The 14,712-nt window shown below is 35.2% G+C and overlaps 1 protein-coding gene across 1 annotated transcript in view; it reads left to right on the top strand.

The window, feature by feature from the left end:
* The window catches only part of CHD1 (chromodomain helicase DNA binding protein 1), a 55,764-nt gene that overhangs the window by 11,395 nt on the left and 29,657 nt on the right, over positions 1-14,712 (top strand). The window contains exons 3-7 of the mRNA XM_054002698.1: positions 8,065-8,269; positions 9,255-9,356; positions 10,648-10,715; positions 11,916-12,065; positions 12,378-12,652. Coding sequence (XP_053858673.1) covers positions 8,065-8,269; positions 9,255-9,356; positions 10,648-10,715; positions 11,916-12,065; positions 12,378-12,652 — 800 coding nt within the window. The remainder of the gene's footprint in view (positions 1-8,064; positions 8,270-9,254; positions 9,357-10,647; positions 10,716-11,915; positions 12,066-12,377; positions 12,653-14,712) is intronic.

Genomic DNA, 14,712 nt, shown 5'->3' with positions numbered 1-14,712 from the left:
TCATTCCTGCTTGTTTCTTCCACATTTTCATAGATGCGTAAGAACACTTATGAGAATAGAGGCGGTTTTGAAAAGCTTTGTCTTCTCTCTGACACCATCAGGGAAATTGGAGAGGGCAACAATATCATAATCAGAAAAAGTTATTTTTATATATCCTCACCAATAGGTGAATGTATTGGTGAGGACTGAGTGTGTTTTCAAAGTGTGGCAGGGCATACTGTTCCCAATATGAATTGTGTAAATATTTCTGTAACTCAGAGCAAAGGTAGGAGCAGTTAAAGAGAAGTTTTACAGTTCCGTTTCTTGTTTCTGCATTCTCCATTTACTATGAGGAAATGACAGATGTAAATGCTGTCTTTGAATCCCCGTGTGTAAATGTATGTACCTCTTCTTAAGTAATTAAATTTCTACTCTTAAGTTTAGCATCTAGCATACTAGGATTTAATCTGAATTACTGCTCATGTGGAAGAGGATCATAGTTAATTTTGCAAAAGGGATTACAGATTGATGTTTGTTTTTAATAACCAAGGCTTGCTCCTTGTCTAGGTTAAGGAGAAAGGAGGACATATCTCCTTTACTTTTTTTTTTTTTTTTAATGCCTTAGTGCAGTGGTCTCCAAAATTGTTTGCACACTCCTGTCAATATTATAGCATGCATCTCAAATGTATATATATTTCATTTATGAAGTATATACATGTAATAATACTTGTACTAGAATCTACCTTTATAAAGCATATACAACAATTAGAAAATTTAAAAGTATGAGATAAAGATTTAATATTGGAATATATTAGGTTTTTATTGTTAAAAGAACCCTTTTAGCACTTACTAGAAAAATATTAAGAGTATTCTTGTTTAGTAATATCTTGGTTTAGCATTTTGTGACACAGTGGCTTGACGGTATGGTTCTTTGTTAATTTTATTTTGGCACTTTATTTTAATGACGAGCACATCTGAAGAAGATACCTAGCAAAGATACATGGCTTCAGATGGAAGAAGTACATTGTCTACTGCACTTACTAAAATATAATACTATTTTTTTATTTAATCCCATCAGCTAATTATGCAAATTTTTTATTAAATTTTGTCTAGTAAATTTCCATGTACCTTGCCAATCATTTCACGCATGTTAATCTGAAGGGATTGCAGTTTTCATGTTTTTAACAAATGGGTTCAAAACCCACTGAAACTTCTTGGAAGATTTTTTAAAAGGCTGGTAATTTTTATCTCCCAGCTTTTAATGTGTATAGATACAAGATACAATAGCTTTTTTAGGTAACATGCATTGGTTTTAGTAATAAGATCATGTAATGATAGAAACCTTTCCAAACATCTGTTTTCAAAATGATATCTCTATGGCATGAGTTTCTTTTGAAAAGCAGCTGCTTTTTCAGTGTTAAAATGTCACCTTCACTTGGAAGGGATACCTAAAATCTGTTTATTTTTTTAAAAAAATATCTGCAAGGTAGCATACTACTGGTAACAAATTATTTCCACAGAAATAGTCAGTATATTTGAAGCTCTTCTTTTTAAAACAAACACACTCAGAGCTCACCTAGAGCTAATATTCCTGGTCAACAATGTTTCTTAGCAGTTCAACCTCTTATGGTATAAATATTTTTTTAATGTTCATTTCCTATCTTGTTACAAAGTATGGTAAATATTTTACTATTTAATGGACTTTTTTTCATAAGATTAAGAACATCAGTGACTTCCTGCATTCTTCTGGCTCCAGATTCTTTGCTGCAATATCTTGCCTATTATAGATGGAGTGGATGAATTTATTTTGTACTGCAACCTCTTACCGCCCTTACTAGACTCTGTTTTTTATTCCAGTCAAAGCAACCACAGATTCCTAGTTATATTTGCATAGTTTTTTCATAAAACTTTTTAAAACTTTTTTTAAACTTTTTTTCAATTTAAAAAGTAGTTTACTGTTGATAAAGTAACTTCTCTATTGCTTTTCCTTTACCAGCTTAGGAAAAGTAATTTTTTGTGTACCTCATTATTGAAATTCCTGAATTTGAGACATATTAGAAGCATCTGTACTTTCATCCAACCATAGAGCAGACCTTCTGAAATGATTTTTTCTAATACTTGTTTCTTCAAATGTTTTCTATGTGTCTTTGACACATTTGTGTTTGCTGACAAAGAAATGTGCTTCAGTTTGTCACTGTAGTTTTCCATGCATTATTACAGCTATTTTTAAGCAACAAAAATTCAGTTCTCAGATGACATGCTGTTTTTTTCCCCGTGATCTTAGTTAAGAAAACTTCAGAGCAGGCTGCTAAACATTTATAATTAAATTAAGGGATGTTTTAAAGTACAAGATTGACTATTTTGGTATTACTTGAAACATTGCTGGAAAAAATGAAGGTTTATCTTTGTGTTCTGGATGGTTAGTTTTTAAATGTCTTGCTAATTGTGATGGTTTCATGCTACCATTGGCTAATATCTCAAGATATGATACACATTTAGGGTAAGAGTAATTGTTAATATTGATAAGTAATATTTTGAATAGTCTTGATAACTGAAATTTTCTTTAATCCATCTTCTTGTCAGATGTCATTAAATTGTCATTGTTTGTTACTTACTTATTGTTGGAGTGTGGCTTATGAAGAGCTTGTACTGTAGTAGAAGTGTCAGTGCTGCCATTTTCTTTTCACATGCACTCACAGTACCTTCAGTCCATTGTTTCCTTACAGGACTCTTTTTAAACTACTCCATTCTGTAAGGGTTTGGTTAAAAGGAAGTAATACTATTCAGGAATCCACCTCATCAAGCAGAGACAAACTACACACAGGTCTGTTCTCACTGCACACAGAAGGAATGAGTGATGGTGCCACTGTCACCCATCTGGGTTGGTGAAGCACATACTTCCTCCAGGCCCCTCAACTGCCTTATGTGACACCAGCTCATCAGACATACAGGCTGAATGAGCTTACAAATGTCAAACTATTTATTTAAATAGTTGAATGTTTATAGAGTTGAATTTGTGGTTTGGGTTCTCCCTCCCATTCCTTCCTTCCTTTCCTTCCTGTCCTTCCGTCCTTTCCTTCTTGCATTTCATGGGTTGTTACTTCAGTTTGGGTGGGTTTTTTTGGTTTTGTTTGTTTGTTTTAGATAAAAATAAATCTGAATATCAGTTCCAATATATTCTTTACATAACCCCACAAATTGTCTTGTCTGCTTGTGCACACTCCTCTTTGAAAACCATTGTCTTCATGTGCCAGTTTTCTCAACAATGACGTGCGGTGAGGCTGGGAGAGGGGAAAGCTCTTTCAAAGAACACCTTAGCACAAATGCTGCAGCTACAAGGCTGGCTCCTTAGAGCATGATAAAGCCTTTAGGTAAATCCTGGCATTCCTCACATCAGGTTGAAGTATGGATTGTCTTTATCACTAGGAAAGCTGTCTTTAAGAGGTAGTTTCTCAGTTAAGTCCTGAGGCAGGGTCACTCTGGCTTATGTGATACTGCAAAGCAATGACTCATTGTTTTGTTTAGGTCATCACTACATGTGAAACAAAAATAAAAGTATGGATAATGTCCCAGTGATGTTAAATTTGCTTAGGCAAAGTGCTAGAAATCACTGGTCTCTGTGTGTTAAATTGATAAGATATAGTAAACTGGTAGTATCTATGCTTAATAGAAGTTGAAATGGAAAACTGCTGCTACATTGGGTTTTCAGTAAGACTTAATTTTTACTGCCCCATGTTTCCATTATGGACACTGCTTAAGAGATATGGCTAGAAAATGCCACAGATATATTTCACTTTTCCATTTGTTGTGAGGGGAAACTTAATTCCTTATTCTCTTCTTTACGTAACTCTTCTCCCTTTGTCCCAAATAAGTCTGTGCATATTTTGGTGGATTTCTGCATTTCTAGAAAAGGTTACATAGGTCTATGTTTTTAGTTCATTGCTGCTGCTTTCTTACAGGTGTTTTGTAAAAAACAAATAAGGTGCTCCGTTATATTGAAAGTGGATCATTAGTTGAGTCTCATACCAGTCTAAAACTGCTTTGCGTGAGATGTGAAGAAACAAAAAAACCAGTTGATAATCAACTCTATTCTTTCTGTCTGCCTTGTAGATACAGAGCTTTAGAGCTAATTGAGAACTAATTCTTAGACTGAAAAATTCTATTCAGTTTCTGTTTGAATAGATACCTAGTCTTGTTGGACAACAGAGGTTTCTTGTTGTTGTGTGGATACAAAAATGTTTTCTTTAAACTGCTGTGTTATACCAAATATTGTCATTGGAAGTGCTAGACAAATATTTTACTTTTTTTAAGTATGGGAAAAGCAAAGACACAGTATGCATCCAGAAGTGTATAATATTTTGATATTGGCATAAACATGCTCTCTTTTGGATCTTTGACTTATAGAAAGAAAAATACTAATTTTCTTTCTAATATTGAAAATACTTTACACCCTGAAAACTGAGCCCTAAACCTGTAGTTCTTAACTGTAGGTGTGGTTTTTGCCTTATGTGCCCCGTCTCTGTTACTGTTGGTTCAAATCCTTAATCCTTATTTCTCTGGAGGAAAGTCCTTTGATGTATGGACTGTTGCAGCTATTGGGGATTTGTAGGTATTATATCTCATGCAGTGCTGCTTGTCTGTACTGTCTTAAAGATCTGCAATTTGTCTTTATGCAGAGCTTATTTATTATTCGACTTTCTACCTCCTTTGCAAACAAGAGCTCTAGGTTTCTGACTTACAGTGCTATCTTTGTAGAGTTTGTGCCTCCAAGTTTCAGGTTGAAACAGTGTATGAAAGTACATGATAAAAGAAATATTGCTTTGGTAGCCCTCAGAGCCTGTCAGTTACTTGTTCTGTGGCAAGTCAACAGGGAAGAAGTCAACAGTAGAAATAAAATGAAAATTTGTTATTCTTACCTAATTTTTTTAATACATGCTGTAGTTCCATGAAGATATTTGGAACTATGTGGTGCACAGGCAGAACTTGTAGTTCGCACAAGTTTCACACAACTGCATTAATTTGGATGATTATAGTTTAAGTAAGCTCTTCCCAGCATAGACTAACCTTGTGTGTTTGAGCTCCTGTAGTGTTTTTTATGAGTTAACTTCAAATGCTTTATGCATGTATGTAAAGTGACAGATTACTAAGCTTTGATAAATGTTTCAGCAAGTCATTGCTGTTACCCTGGTTGTAAAATGATTTCAGGCTACTCATTGTGTCCTTTCCTCTTTCCTTATTCTGTGGGATAAGAAAGCTTAGTAAGGTATTATTGCTGCTATAGTGTTTGAATTTTATATGACTATTTTTTTTCTGTTCTACATACCCTATGTTAATCTCTGGTAGGGATCCTACATTGCTCTTCATGCATGGTACCATTAGGGCAGCTATAAATCAGTGTGGTGAACTTTTATTATTTGTTTTGTCTTCTAGTAATTTCTTGTAATTTCTCTCCCCATTCCTTTTACTTCTATGTGCAGGTTTGTTCTGTAGTCTTGCATTTATTAGTAATGCGGTTGAATTAAGATTTTTACTCTTTGTCAGATGTAACTGTAAGTTGTGATGCAGTTGAATTGTATTAGGCTGCTCTTCTCCAAATCAGGCCAATTTATTTTGAGTAACAAGCATTATGGAATAGCTCTTTGCTGGTCCTTCTCATAAGCCTAATGGAAATTCATTACCAGACTTAGAGCTTTGATGAGAGCTAGCTGGCAAGATAAGGAGTCCGTGTTCTTTTCTTTGAATACTGTATGATCTACATCAATATCCACATGTTGACATGTTGGTATTGTTTAACAGAGACCTTAGATGATAGTCAGCTGATCTCTTAGTAAATAATAAGATCTGGCATTAACTGGCTTTTTTTTGCATCAAACTCTACAGCAAATGGCATTATCCACTAGACTTTTATTTTCCCTATTTCAGTCCCTTTGGTTTTGAACTTACACTCAATTCCTGTGAAGAGCATAAAACAACTTAAATTTTCCCATCAATTATTTATCCCTGGAGATGTCCAAGAGGCATTTGGTCTGGTGCTGGGTGATGTGGTTTAGGAGTTACAGTGATGGTGCTGGGTTCAGTGGATGATCTTGAAAATCTCTTCCAGTCCTGATGATTCTGTGATTCTATCTAATCAGTGTAATTTTTGCTTACTTATCTAAGTAAACTAATTTTTTTTTTTTGTATTTTCTGTCTCTGCACCATTGTCTTCTGTATCTGGTTTAGATGTTTCTTATAGTGTTAGCAAGTTGACCAATTATTCCAGTGTTAGTTTCCCCTTTCTACCTTAGAAAACAGGCATTTTGTTTTGGTTGCCTGTGTCTCTCTATGCAGTTAAACCTATGGTTAGCACTGTATTAGTATGTGTGAACTATTGTACTGCTATATGGAAAGCTAACTTAATTACCATCCATATGGCTTAGTGTTTTGCATAAGTTTTTGGTTTGGTAATCCATGTTATTAATGTCCTTTTTGAGCAAGCCTTGTCCTGTGTGAAGGTACTTGATTCCTTTCCCGTCCTTCAAGGTTCTGTAGGATTTGCATATTTTTGGTAACTTTTTCTGACTGGAACTTTGGCTGGTATTTACTTGTGTTTCTCCATGCTGAGTTTTCTTCTATATATATTCATTTAGAGTTAGTGCTGCCTTCTGTAGTCTCTCTGACATGTATTTATGGCACTTTGCTTTGCTGAGAAATATGGTTGTTTTATAAAGGTGCGATTCACCTAGTATTTAAGGTAAGGCAATATTTGTGTGCAAAAACTCTATTACAATATTTTTTCTTCTCTTAAAGTGTCATTAATTTCTGGTATATATGACCTCCGGTCATATATTGTAGTGTCATAGCAGATCTGTAACCTGCTTTTTGGGCAAGTGTGGTTAGTGTTACAGCACCATGTCTGAAGTAAGACTTTGATGAAAGAAAGTGGAAATTTCAGAGCAAGGAAGCTTCACTGTGTTCACTTTGCCCCTCTTTATTTTCATGGTTGCTGGTTGCAGATGGCTGATGGAGGTGCACTCTGCAGGGATATGTTAATGAATAGCTTAATTTCTTCTTTTGGCGCAGTTTTGTTGGTGGCAGCAAAAGCAGAGGAGTGATTTTGCTTTGTTCTGCAGTTCTAAAATAGTCAGTTAAGTATATTCTGTGGCAATTGATCAATCTTCCCTCTCCCCCACCTCACCTCCAGCTGACTGTCAACCAGATGAATTGTGCTGGCAGAGACCAGCTGGGATTTGATACAGTTTTGGCTTTAACATTTTCAATTCCAGCTTCATGTTTACTCTGGTTTTTAAGCATTTGTGTCAGTATGTACATAATTTGAAATCGTTTTGTTTCTTTCTCATGGTATCTTTGAAATATAGTATTAATCTAGTAAGGAATTTTACTAAAGTTTCAAACTCATCTACTCTGTGAAAAACAAATGCTAAAATTATAAAAGAAGTATCTTTAATTAATATGTGTTCTAATTATGTTAAGTCTGATGTAAAATTAAAATACAGATTAAATAATTTAGACAGCTCAAGTGTATGCCAAGTGCTTTGGTACAAGTCATACCACCTCTGACAAATTCAGAGTTGTCTATGTGGAAAAAGTTTGTGCTGCCCTTTTAACAGAAGACCACAGTCTGTGCAGCTTTTTGTTTTGTTTTAAGGACTACCTTGGCTTCATGAAGATTGAAAACAATATTGGGTAGTCTTTTGTGAAGCAGACTGAACCGTTAACTAATATGGCATTTGATGGCTCTAAGCAGGGATTTTGAAGGGGGTGAAGCTCAAGTTTGTGTGACTACAAAGCATTTCTACCACTTTTAATTCCCATGTGTGACACTGTCGTATTAATTTGAATGGTTTTGCTTTATTTTTATTTTGGCTTCACATAGAGTATCTAATTACACTTTAAATTCTTATTCCCTGTTTATTTTTAGCTTTATTCAACTCAGCTTATTTAATTGACTGCCTCCATTTGTGTGCTACCCTTTTGTCTGGTCTAACTTAACAGTTGAGATACAGGTAAAGCTAAGGTGACTTTTTTTCTTTTAATCCTGTTACTTTGGCAGTTGTGTAATATCCTACTAACTTGTTATTGCAGCCGATCAGATGATGATTCTGGGTCAGCATCAGCTTCTGGATCTGGTTCAAGCCCTGGAAGCAGTAGTGACGGAAGCAGCAGCCAGTCAGGCAGCAGTGACTCTGACTCTGGTTCAGAGTCAGGCACTCAATCAGAATCAGAGTCTGACACATCTAGAGAGAAGAAACAAATTCAGTCCAAACCACCAAAAGTTGACGGATCTGAGGTAAACAAGATACATAAATGGCAAGGAAATGGCAAAGGAAATACTAAAAAAAATCTTCTAAAATTATCTTAAAGAGCAGTGCTCATTAAAAAAAAAAAAAAAAAGAGGTAATGAAGTGTTCTTAATTAGATTTTAACTTGATCGGGTTAGTGAAAGCATGCACTTTGCTGCCTTAAACATTGGGCAAGTTTCTCATATAAGTACTTAAATTTGTGCTTTTAAAATTCTCACATTTGTAAGTATTTTCAATTAAAAAGCTACATAAATTTCATCATACAGAAGCATGTGCTAATTTACTGGAACTTATGGAAGAGAAAGATAACACATAATGTTGTTCCAGAATTCTGTTTCTGCATTTTTTCTCAAATGCTTGATTTCATTGTATCTATAAATAATTGTATAAAAATTTCAAGCTTATATACAGTTAGCTTTCTTTATCAATAAGTCTGCTAAAAGCAGGAAAAAAGTGGTATTGAGAAATCTCTTCAATCCAGTGCGCCAGAATTACATGCACTCTCCCATGTTTATGGAGTGGTATACCATATTTATGAAGGTAGTTACAGATGAGTCACACCATGAACTGAAGACTGTTAAGGATTCTCTGCTAAATTTTTTCCCATGTGTTTTAAGAATTACTGTATGAAAGAAAATCATAGCACTTGAGCAGTCTGAAAGAGTTTATCTGTGTGAATTTTAAAATGTACTTTATAAAGTTTTTCTTTAACAATTACCTACACAACTATAGTTAAACATATTTCAGTAAATATCCTGGTGATTAGCATATAATATTCTGTTTTGTAGAAATCTTATGACTTTAAAAAGCTGTCTGATATTGTTAGTTAATGTTAGTGTTTTGTAGTGAAATTTTCTGTAGTGAAATTTTTTAATTGATAAAATTAAGATGCTACTTAGGAAAAGTAAATATGTGGTAAACTGGAGATTTTCAGTATGTTTAACTGACTCTTGCATCTCTATTCCTCTTTAGTTTTGGAAGTCTAGTCCAAGTATACTTGCTGTGCAAAGATCAGCAGCGCTCAAGAAGCAGCAACAACAAAAGGCAGCCTCATCAGACAGTGTTTCAGAAGAGGTGATTAATGTAATTTTTAAAACGTACACATTCCTGTCTCATTGTCTTACACATTGAAATGAAATTACACAGAGCAAATTCATATTCTCTGAGTATGCATAGAAGCCTGGGGTTAGTCTCTAAAATGAACATTCAAATAACTGACATTTTTAGGCAGAAAAGTAAAAATACCTTTGGTTACTTGTTTGCAAGTGAGTTGTCCCAAAATTATAGCAGTCTTGATTCTGTGCTTTTTTTAGGTAGCTATTCTGTGTTGTCTAGACAAAATTTTCAAGCCACACTTACATTGTATTTCCGTCTTCTTGAGTTTATTGTAAACACAAATAAAAATGCTAACTTATTTTTTCAATGTGTTTTTGGAAAAGCTGTCTGCTGTAGTTTTCAGAAATTTGATATGAAGTAGAAAACTAATTTTTACAAGTCTTGTAATAGTTACTGCAAAAGAATTCTTGTATTTTAAGAATGAGACCTGTATTCCAGGTATTTCAAAACTAAATCATAGACTAAAGAAATGTTGACTTTTTGCAGTAGGAATATCTTTTAAGAACATTAATTGGAACTATAACATGAAATTTATTTGTAAAGCAGTCTTTTTGTCCTGTATTACAAAGACTTTGTAATTCAACTAATTTTGTTGAATTTCTGTTTTTGTCTGATTTAGCAGCTCATCTTTTAAACAGAAAACTTAATCATGTATCATTAAAATGTTAATTTACACCTGTTAAGCACTCTCTTCCAGAAGGATACTTTTCAGGATAAAAGTTATTCTAAACTAAGTTTAAGACAATGAGACTAGCCTTAAGAAAACCTAGGTTTAAGAGGGTTCTTGTTTTTTCTTCTATTGTAAAGAAAGAAGGGATATGCTATTCTCAAAATTTTCTTAAACTGGTGTTTCAATGTGAACAAATACCTTTTTCACAAAAGTTGAAAAAGCTCTTGAGGGTAGGAGATTTCATTAGCATTTTTACAGAGATATCATCTTGAGTAATGTGGAGCAGCTTACACCATGACACTTTTTGTGTCAATGTTGATTTTTTAAGATGGGGGTTTTATTTGGTGTTCTCCAGAGTGGTATTGGCACAGTGTATTCATAGATGGATAAATACAAAAATAGTAGCAGTATTCTAACAGCTAAATTGGAAGGCATGAAGGGGGTAAAATATGAATAATATGCCTCAAATTTGAAAGTGGAAACTATTGTGTCTTTTCAAAATCTATTTGTTAGAAGATTCTTTTACATAATTCTTTTTGTAAAGATGAATTTGCTTTGGTTTATTTCCTTCCCCTGCAGGACTCCTCAAGTAGTGAAGATTCAGCAGATGACTCATCCAGTGAAACCAAGAAGAAAACACATAAAGAGTAAGATATTTTCCTAAGTAATAACACACATTTTTTATCACATAAACAGATGCTTGTAACTTTTGTTTGATTTCCTTACTTGTGAAATGCTTAAGTTCTCTTTTTAATTTGTCTTGATCTTTCATTTCCAATTTTGTAATTTTAAAATAAACTGTCAAATGAACATCTCTATCACACTAATTTCTCAGAAAAAGAGTCTGCAGTATTGTTTGAAAACATTCATCAGTGCTTTTATTTCTAAAGTACTTCATTGCAGTTTGCTTTTGAGTTGGAGGCCCTACATTAAAATTCTTGTAGAGGTAGGAAACTACTTAAATAGATTATCACAAAGCAAATTGAAGTTAGAATCCCTCAGTTAATGCCAGATGGCTTATCTTTTGGATTTTTGTGGGGTTGCTTTTGTTTCCTTTTTTCGTTTCCTTGGACATGCTTAAAAGTTAATATTGTTTTGATATTAAATAACTATTAAATTGTCATTTAAGCTATTAAGATGGATTTTCCTGTATAAAGTCAGAGTTTGAATCAAGATACTGTACATCATCTTTCCTGTCATGAAGTAAAAAATCTCAGTTAAGCAGAAACCAGGGAATCCTGCTACTCAGTCACAAGTGTCTTACTCATACTACCTTGCCTGGCTGTGAAGCACTGATGTGAGAGTTTAGTAGAAGCTTTTGTGAGCCAGTGCCACTCACTAGTTGCTGCAGTTCAGGTTTTTCTGCGTTTCTCAAATCTGCCTCTGTAAATTTTGAATTCTTATGCCAAAGTTGCTGATTCTTCACATGGGTCACAGAGACCATAGGCATTAGACAACATGATACTCTCCAGAATACAGTGTGATAGGACTTTATGATTTGAACATGTCTAACTTCTGATTAATATGTATCTTATCAGGTAGTCTTGTTAAGTGCTTTGTTTTCTTAATGTCACATTAACTCAATTTCTTCATGCTGAAATTTATATAGAAATCCAGATTTTTGTTGTTTTAGATTTTAAATCTACCTCTTAGTCCAAATCCCTTTGATGCCATTGGACATTTTTTAACTTACCTAGTATTCACTGAGAACAAATTTTGAAATAACTGTTACAAGATTTTTATTTCTGTGAACAATCTTGAAATTACAGCAGATCCCTCATGGATGAATAACTGTTATAAAAAATGCAATAGAATTAAATTACTGTTTTGTCTTTCATCATGTATAGTGAAGACTGGCAAATGTCAGGATCAGGGTCAATGTCAGGAACAGGTTCAGATTCTGAATCAGCAGAAGACAGGGAGAAAAGCAGCTGTGAGGAGAGTGAATCTGACTATGAGCCAAAAAACAAGGTCAAAAGCCGGAAACCTCCAATCAGGTAAGAAGCTGGGCATTTGAATGCTCTACTCTAAACTATGAAAAGCAATTGAGTATTTACTACCACTATGCATGCAACTGAAAATGGTAGTACTTGTAGTACTTACTGAGAAAAAAAAAGTTGGTTTTTTTTAATATACATAATATGATAATATATTAATGCTTTCTACTGAATACCTTTTCTTGCTTTCCTTTAAATGAAAGCAGAGTAATTGAACATTCATGAAATAAATGTATTCAGAAAACAATGCAGAAAATTTATTGTTGCCCCTGTTGAAACATGATTGTTGTGTCATACATTATTGTCTTGAAGAATTAAGCCAAAAAGTGGGAAAAAGAGTGCAGGACCAAAAAAGAGGCAGCTTGATTCTTCAGAGGATGATGATGATGAGGAGGATGATGATGATTATGATAAGAGGGGATCTCGTCGCCAGGCGACAGTCAACATTAGTTACAAAGAAGCTGAAGAAACCAAGACGGATTCTGATGATTTGCTAGAAGTTTGTGGAGAAGATGTTCCACAACCTGAAGAAGATGAATTTGAAACTATAGAGAAATTTATGGATAGTCGAGTTGGCCGTAAAGGAGGTATTTTTTTTAATGGTTTTAAAATCCTTGTTAAGATCATGGTGCAACTTCAACACATATTCTCATCTATAGGTTCAAAAGCAATAGTTTTAAAGTTACAAAGGAGTCATACTGTCTCACCTTTTATATTCATAAGAATGCTCCTATTCCAATCTAAGTATTGCAGAATACAGAAAAATTGCATACCTAAGTAGAAGATAAAAATCAAGTGGAAGATAGCTCTGTATTGCATGAATGCACACCATATTGTTATGACACTGTTTGTACAGTTCAATGGTACTCGATCAGTACAAATCCTATACAATGCAGTGGAGAAAGTAGACTTAAGTAGACTACATGGGAGAGCTGACTAGTAGTCTCAACATTGAAAGACAGTGTTGGCAAGGCTGAACCACTGAAATAAAGATTTCAGTTACTGCAGTACAAACACAGAACAATGTGTGGAATGGCTACAAAAAATGCATCTAAAATTGCAGTGGTATCTAGAATTCTGCTTTGTATTTGAGTCTGCAAGTTAAAATCATAGACTCATAGAATGGTTTTGGTTGGAAGAGACCTTAAAGATCAGCTAATTCCAGCTCCTCTGCCATTGGCAGGTATACATTCTATTACCCCTGTTTGGTCCAAGACCCATCCAATCTGGCCTTGAACACTTACTTCCAGGCATGGTGAATCAACAGTTTCTCTGGGTGTAGCTAGGCAACCAGTTATGGTGCCTCACCTCCCTCATAGCAAAGAATTCTTCCTAATACCTAATCTCTTTCAGTTTAAAGACATTACCTCTTGTCCTACTACTATGTGCCCCTTTCTAAAGTCCCTCTCCAGCCTTCTTATAGCCTCCTTTAGGTACTAGAAGGTACTGCAAGGTCTCTCTAGAGCCTTCTCTTCTCCTGGCATAACAGCCCCAACTTTCATACCATAGGTGTTCCAGCCCTCTTTACTATATTGGTGACCTCCTCTGGATGTACTTCAGCAAGCCCACATCCTTCTTACAGTGGGGACCCCAGAGCCTTGGATCTTCCTTTTTTCTCTTTTTCAAAAATGAGGTTTATATTTTTCCTTTTCCAGTTAGTGTGAACTTCCCTGGATCACCATGACCTCAAAGATTATGGTAGTGGCTTAGCTGTTTCGTCCACTAGTTCCCTCGGGACCTGTAGATGTATCTTATCTGGTCCCATGGACTTGTGCACTTTCAATTTCCTTAACTGGTCTCAAACCTGATCTTTTCCTGGTGTGGGTGATTCTTCCTTCTCCCATTCTCTCCCTGCCTTTGCTTCCTCTGGTGTGGCTGAGTCACTTGCTAGTGAAGACTGAGGCAAAGCAGTTGTTGAGTACCTCAGCCTGCTCCTTGTCCCAAGAAACCAGTTCTCCCATACTACTCTTAATTATCTAAACAAACACATGAAAGACCCCACCCAAATGCTGAGCCCCTTGCACTTCAGGGCTACCCTTCTCTATTAGTTATACCTGGTGTCTTAAGTTATTGACCCTTCTCAGAACTGTACTCCTCTTTCTTTCAAATTCCCTCTCCCATGCTATCCCATATCCTGCTCCAGTGTATGGTGTTACTGCTGTGGTCAAAGCCCTAGGAATAGAAAGGAACTAAGCTTCTTTCACTCTTCCTGTACAGATAATGTTGCTGCTTTTTTGGCATTGCCTCTCTGTCAGACTTTATCTGCCCCAGCAGCTTGTTGGTGTCATTTCCTTATGAACACCACTGAGATCAGCTCACTTGGTTTAGAGTTGGATGGTGGTAATGCCAGGGTTATGGGTTTGATCCCTATACAGGCTTAAGAGTTGGACTTCATGATCCTTGTGGGTCCCTCCCAGCTCAGAATATTCTGTAATTCTGTAATCTGTCCTCAACAAAATGAGCCTGCTTCCTGCTGCTAGTGTGCTGCAGCTACAATACAGTCTGTACTTAATCTGTACTTTATAATTTTTACCTCGTAAGATAACAGAAGCAGGACAAGCAACAAACTTGTTTAGGAAGAAGGAGATTTATTGCGTCCCTGTTGGTAGGTTTTTCATGTCTTGAGGCTGATCAGACATAACATCAG

Source organism: Vidua macroura, chromosome Z (assembly GCF_024509145.1).
Source record: "Vidua macroura isolate BioBank_ID:100142 chromosome Z, ASM2450914v1, whole genome shotgun sequence".
NCBI classification, from domain to species: Eukaryota; Metazoa; Chordata; class Aves; order Passeriformes; family Viduidae; genus Vidua; species Vidua macroura.
Note: the sequence above shows the minus strand (reverse complement) of the source record. Positions and strands in the feature narration are given on the sequence as shown.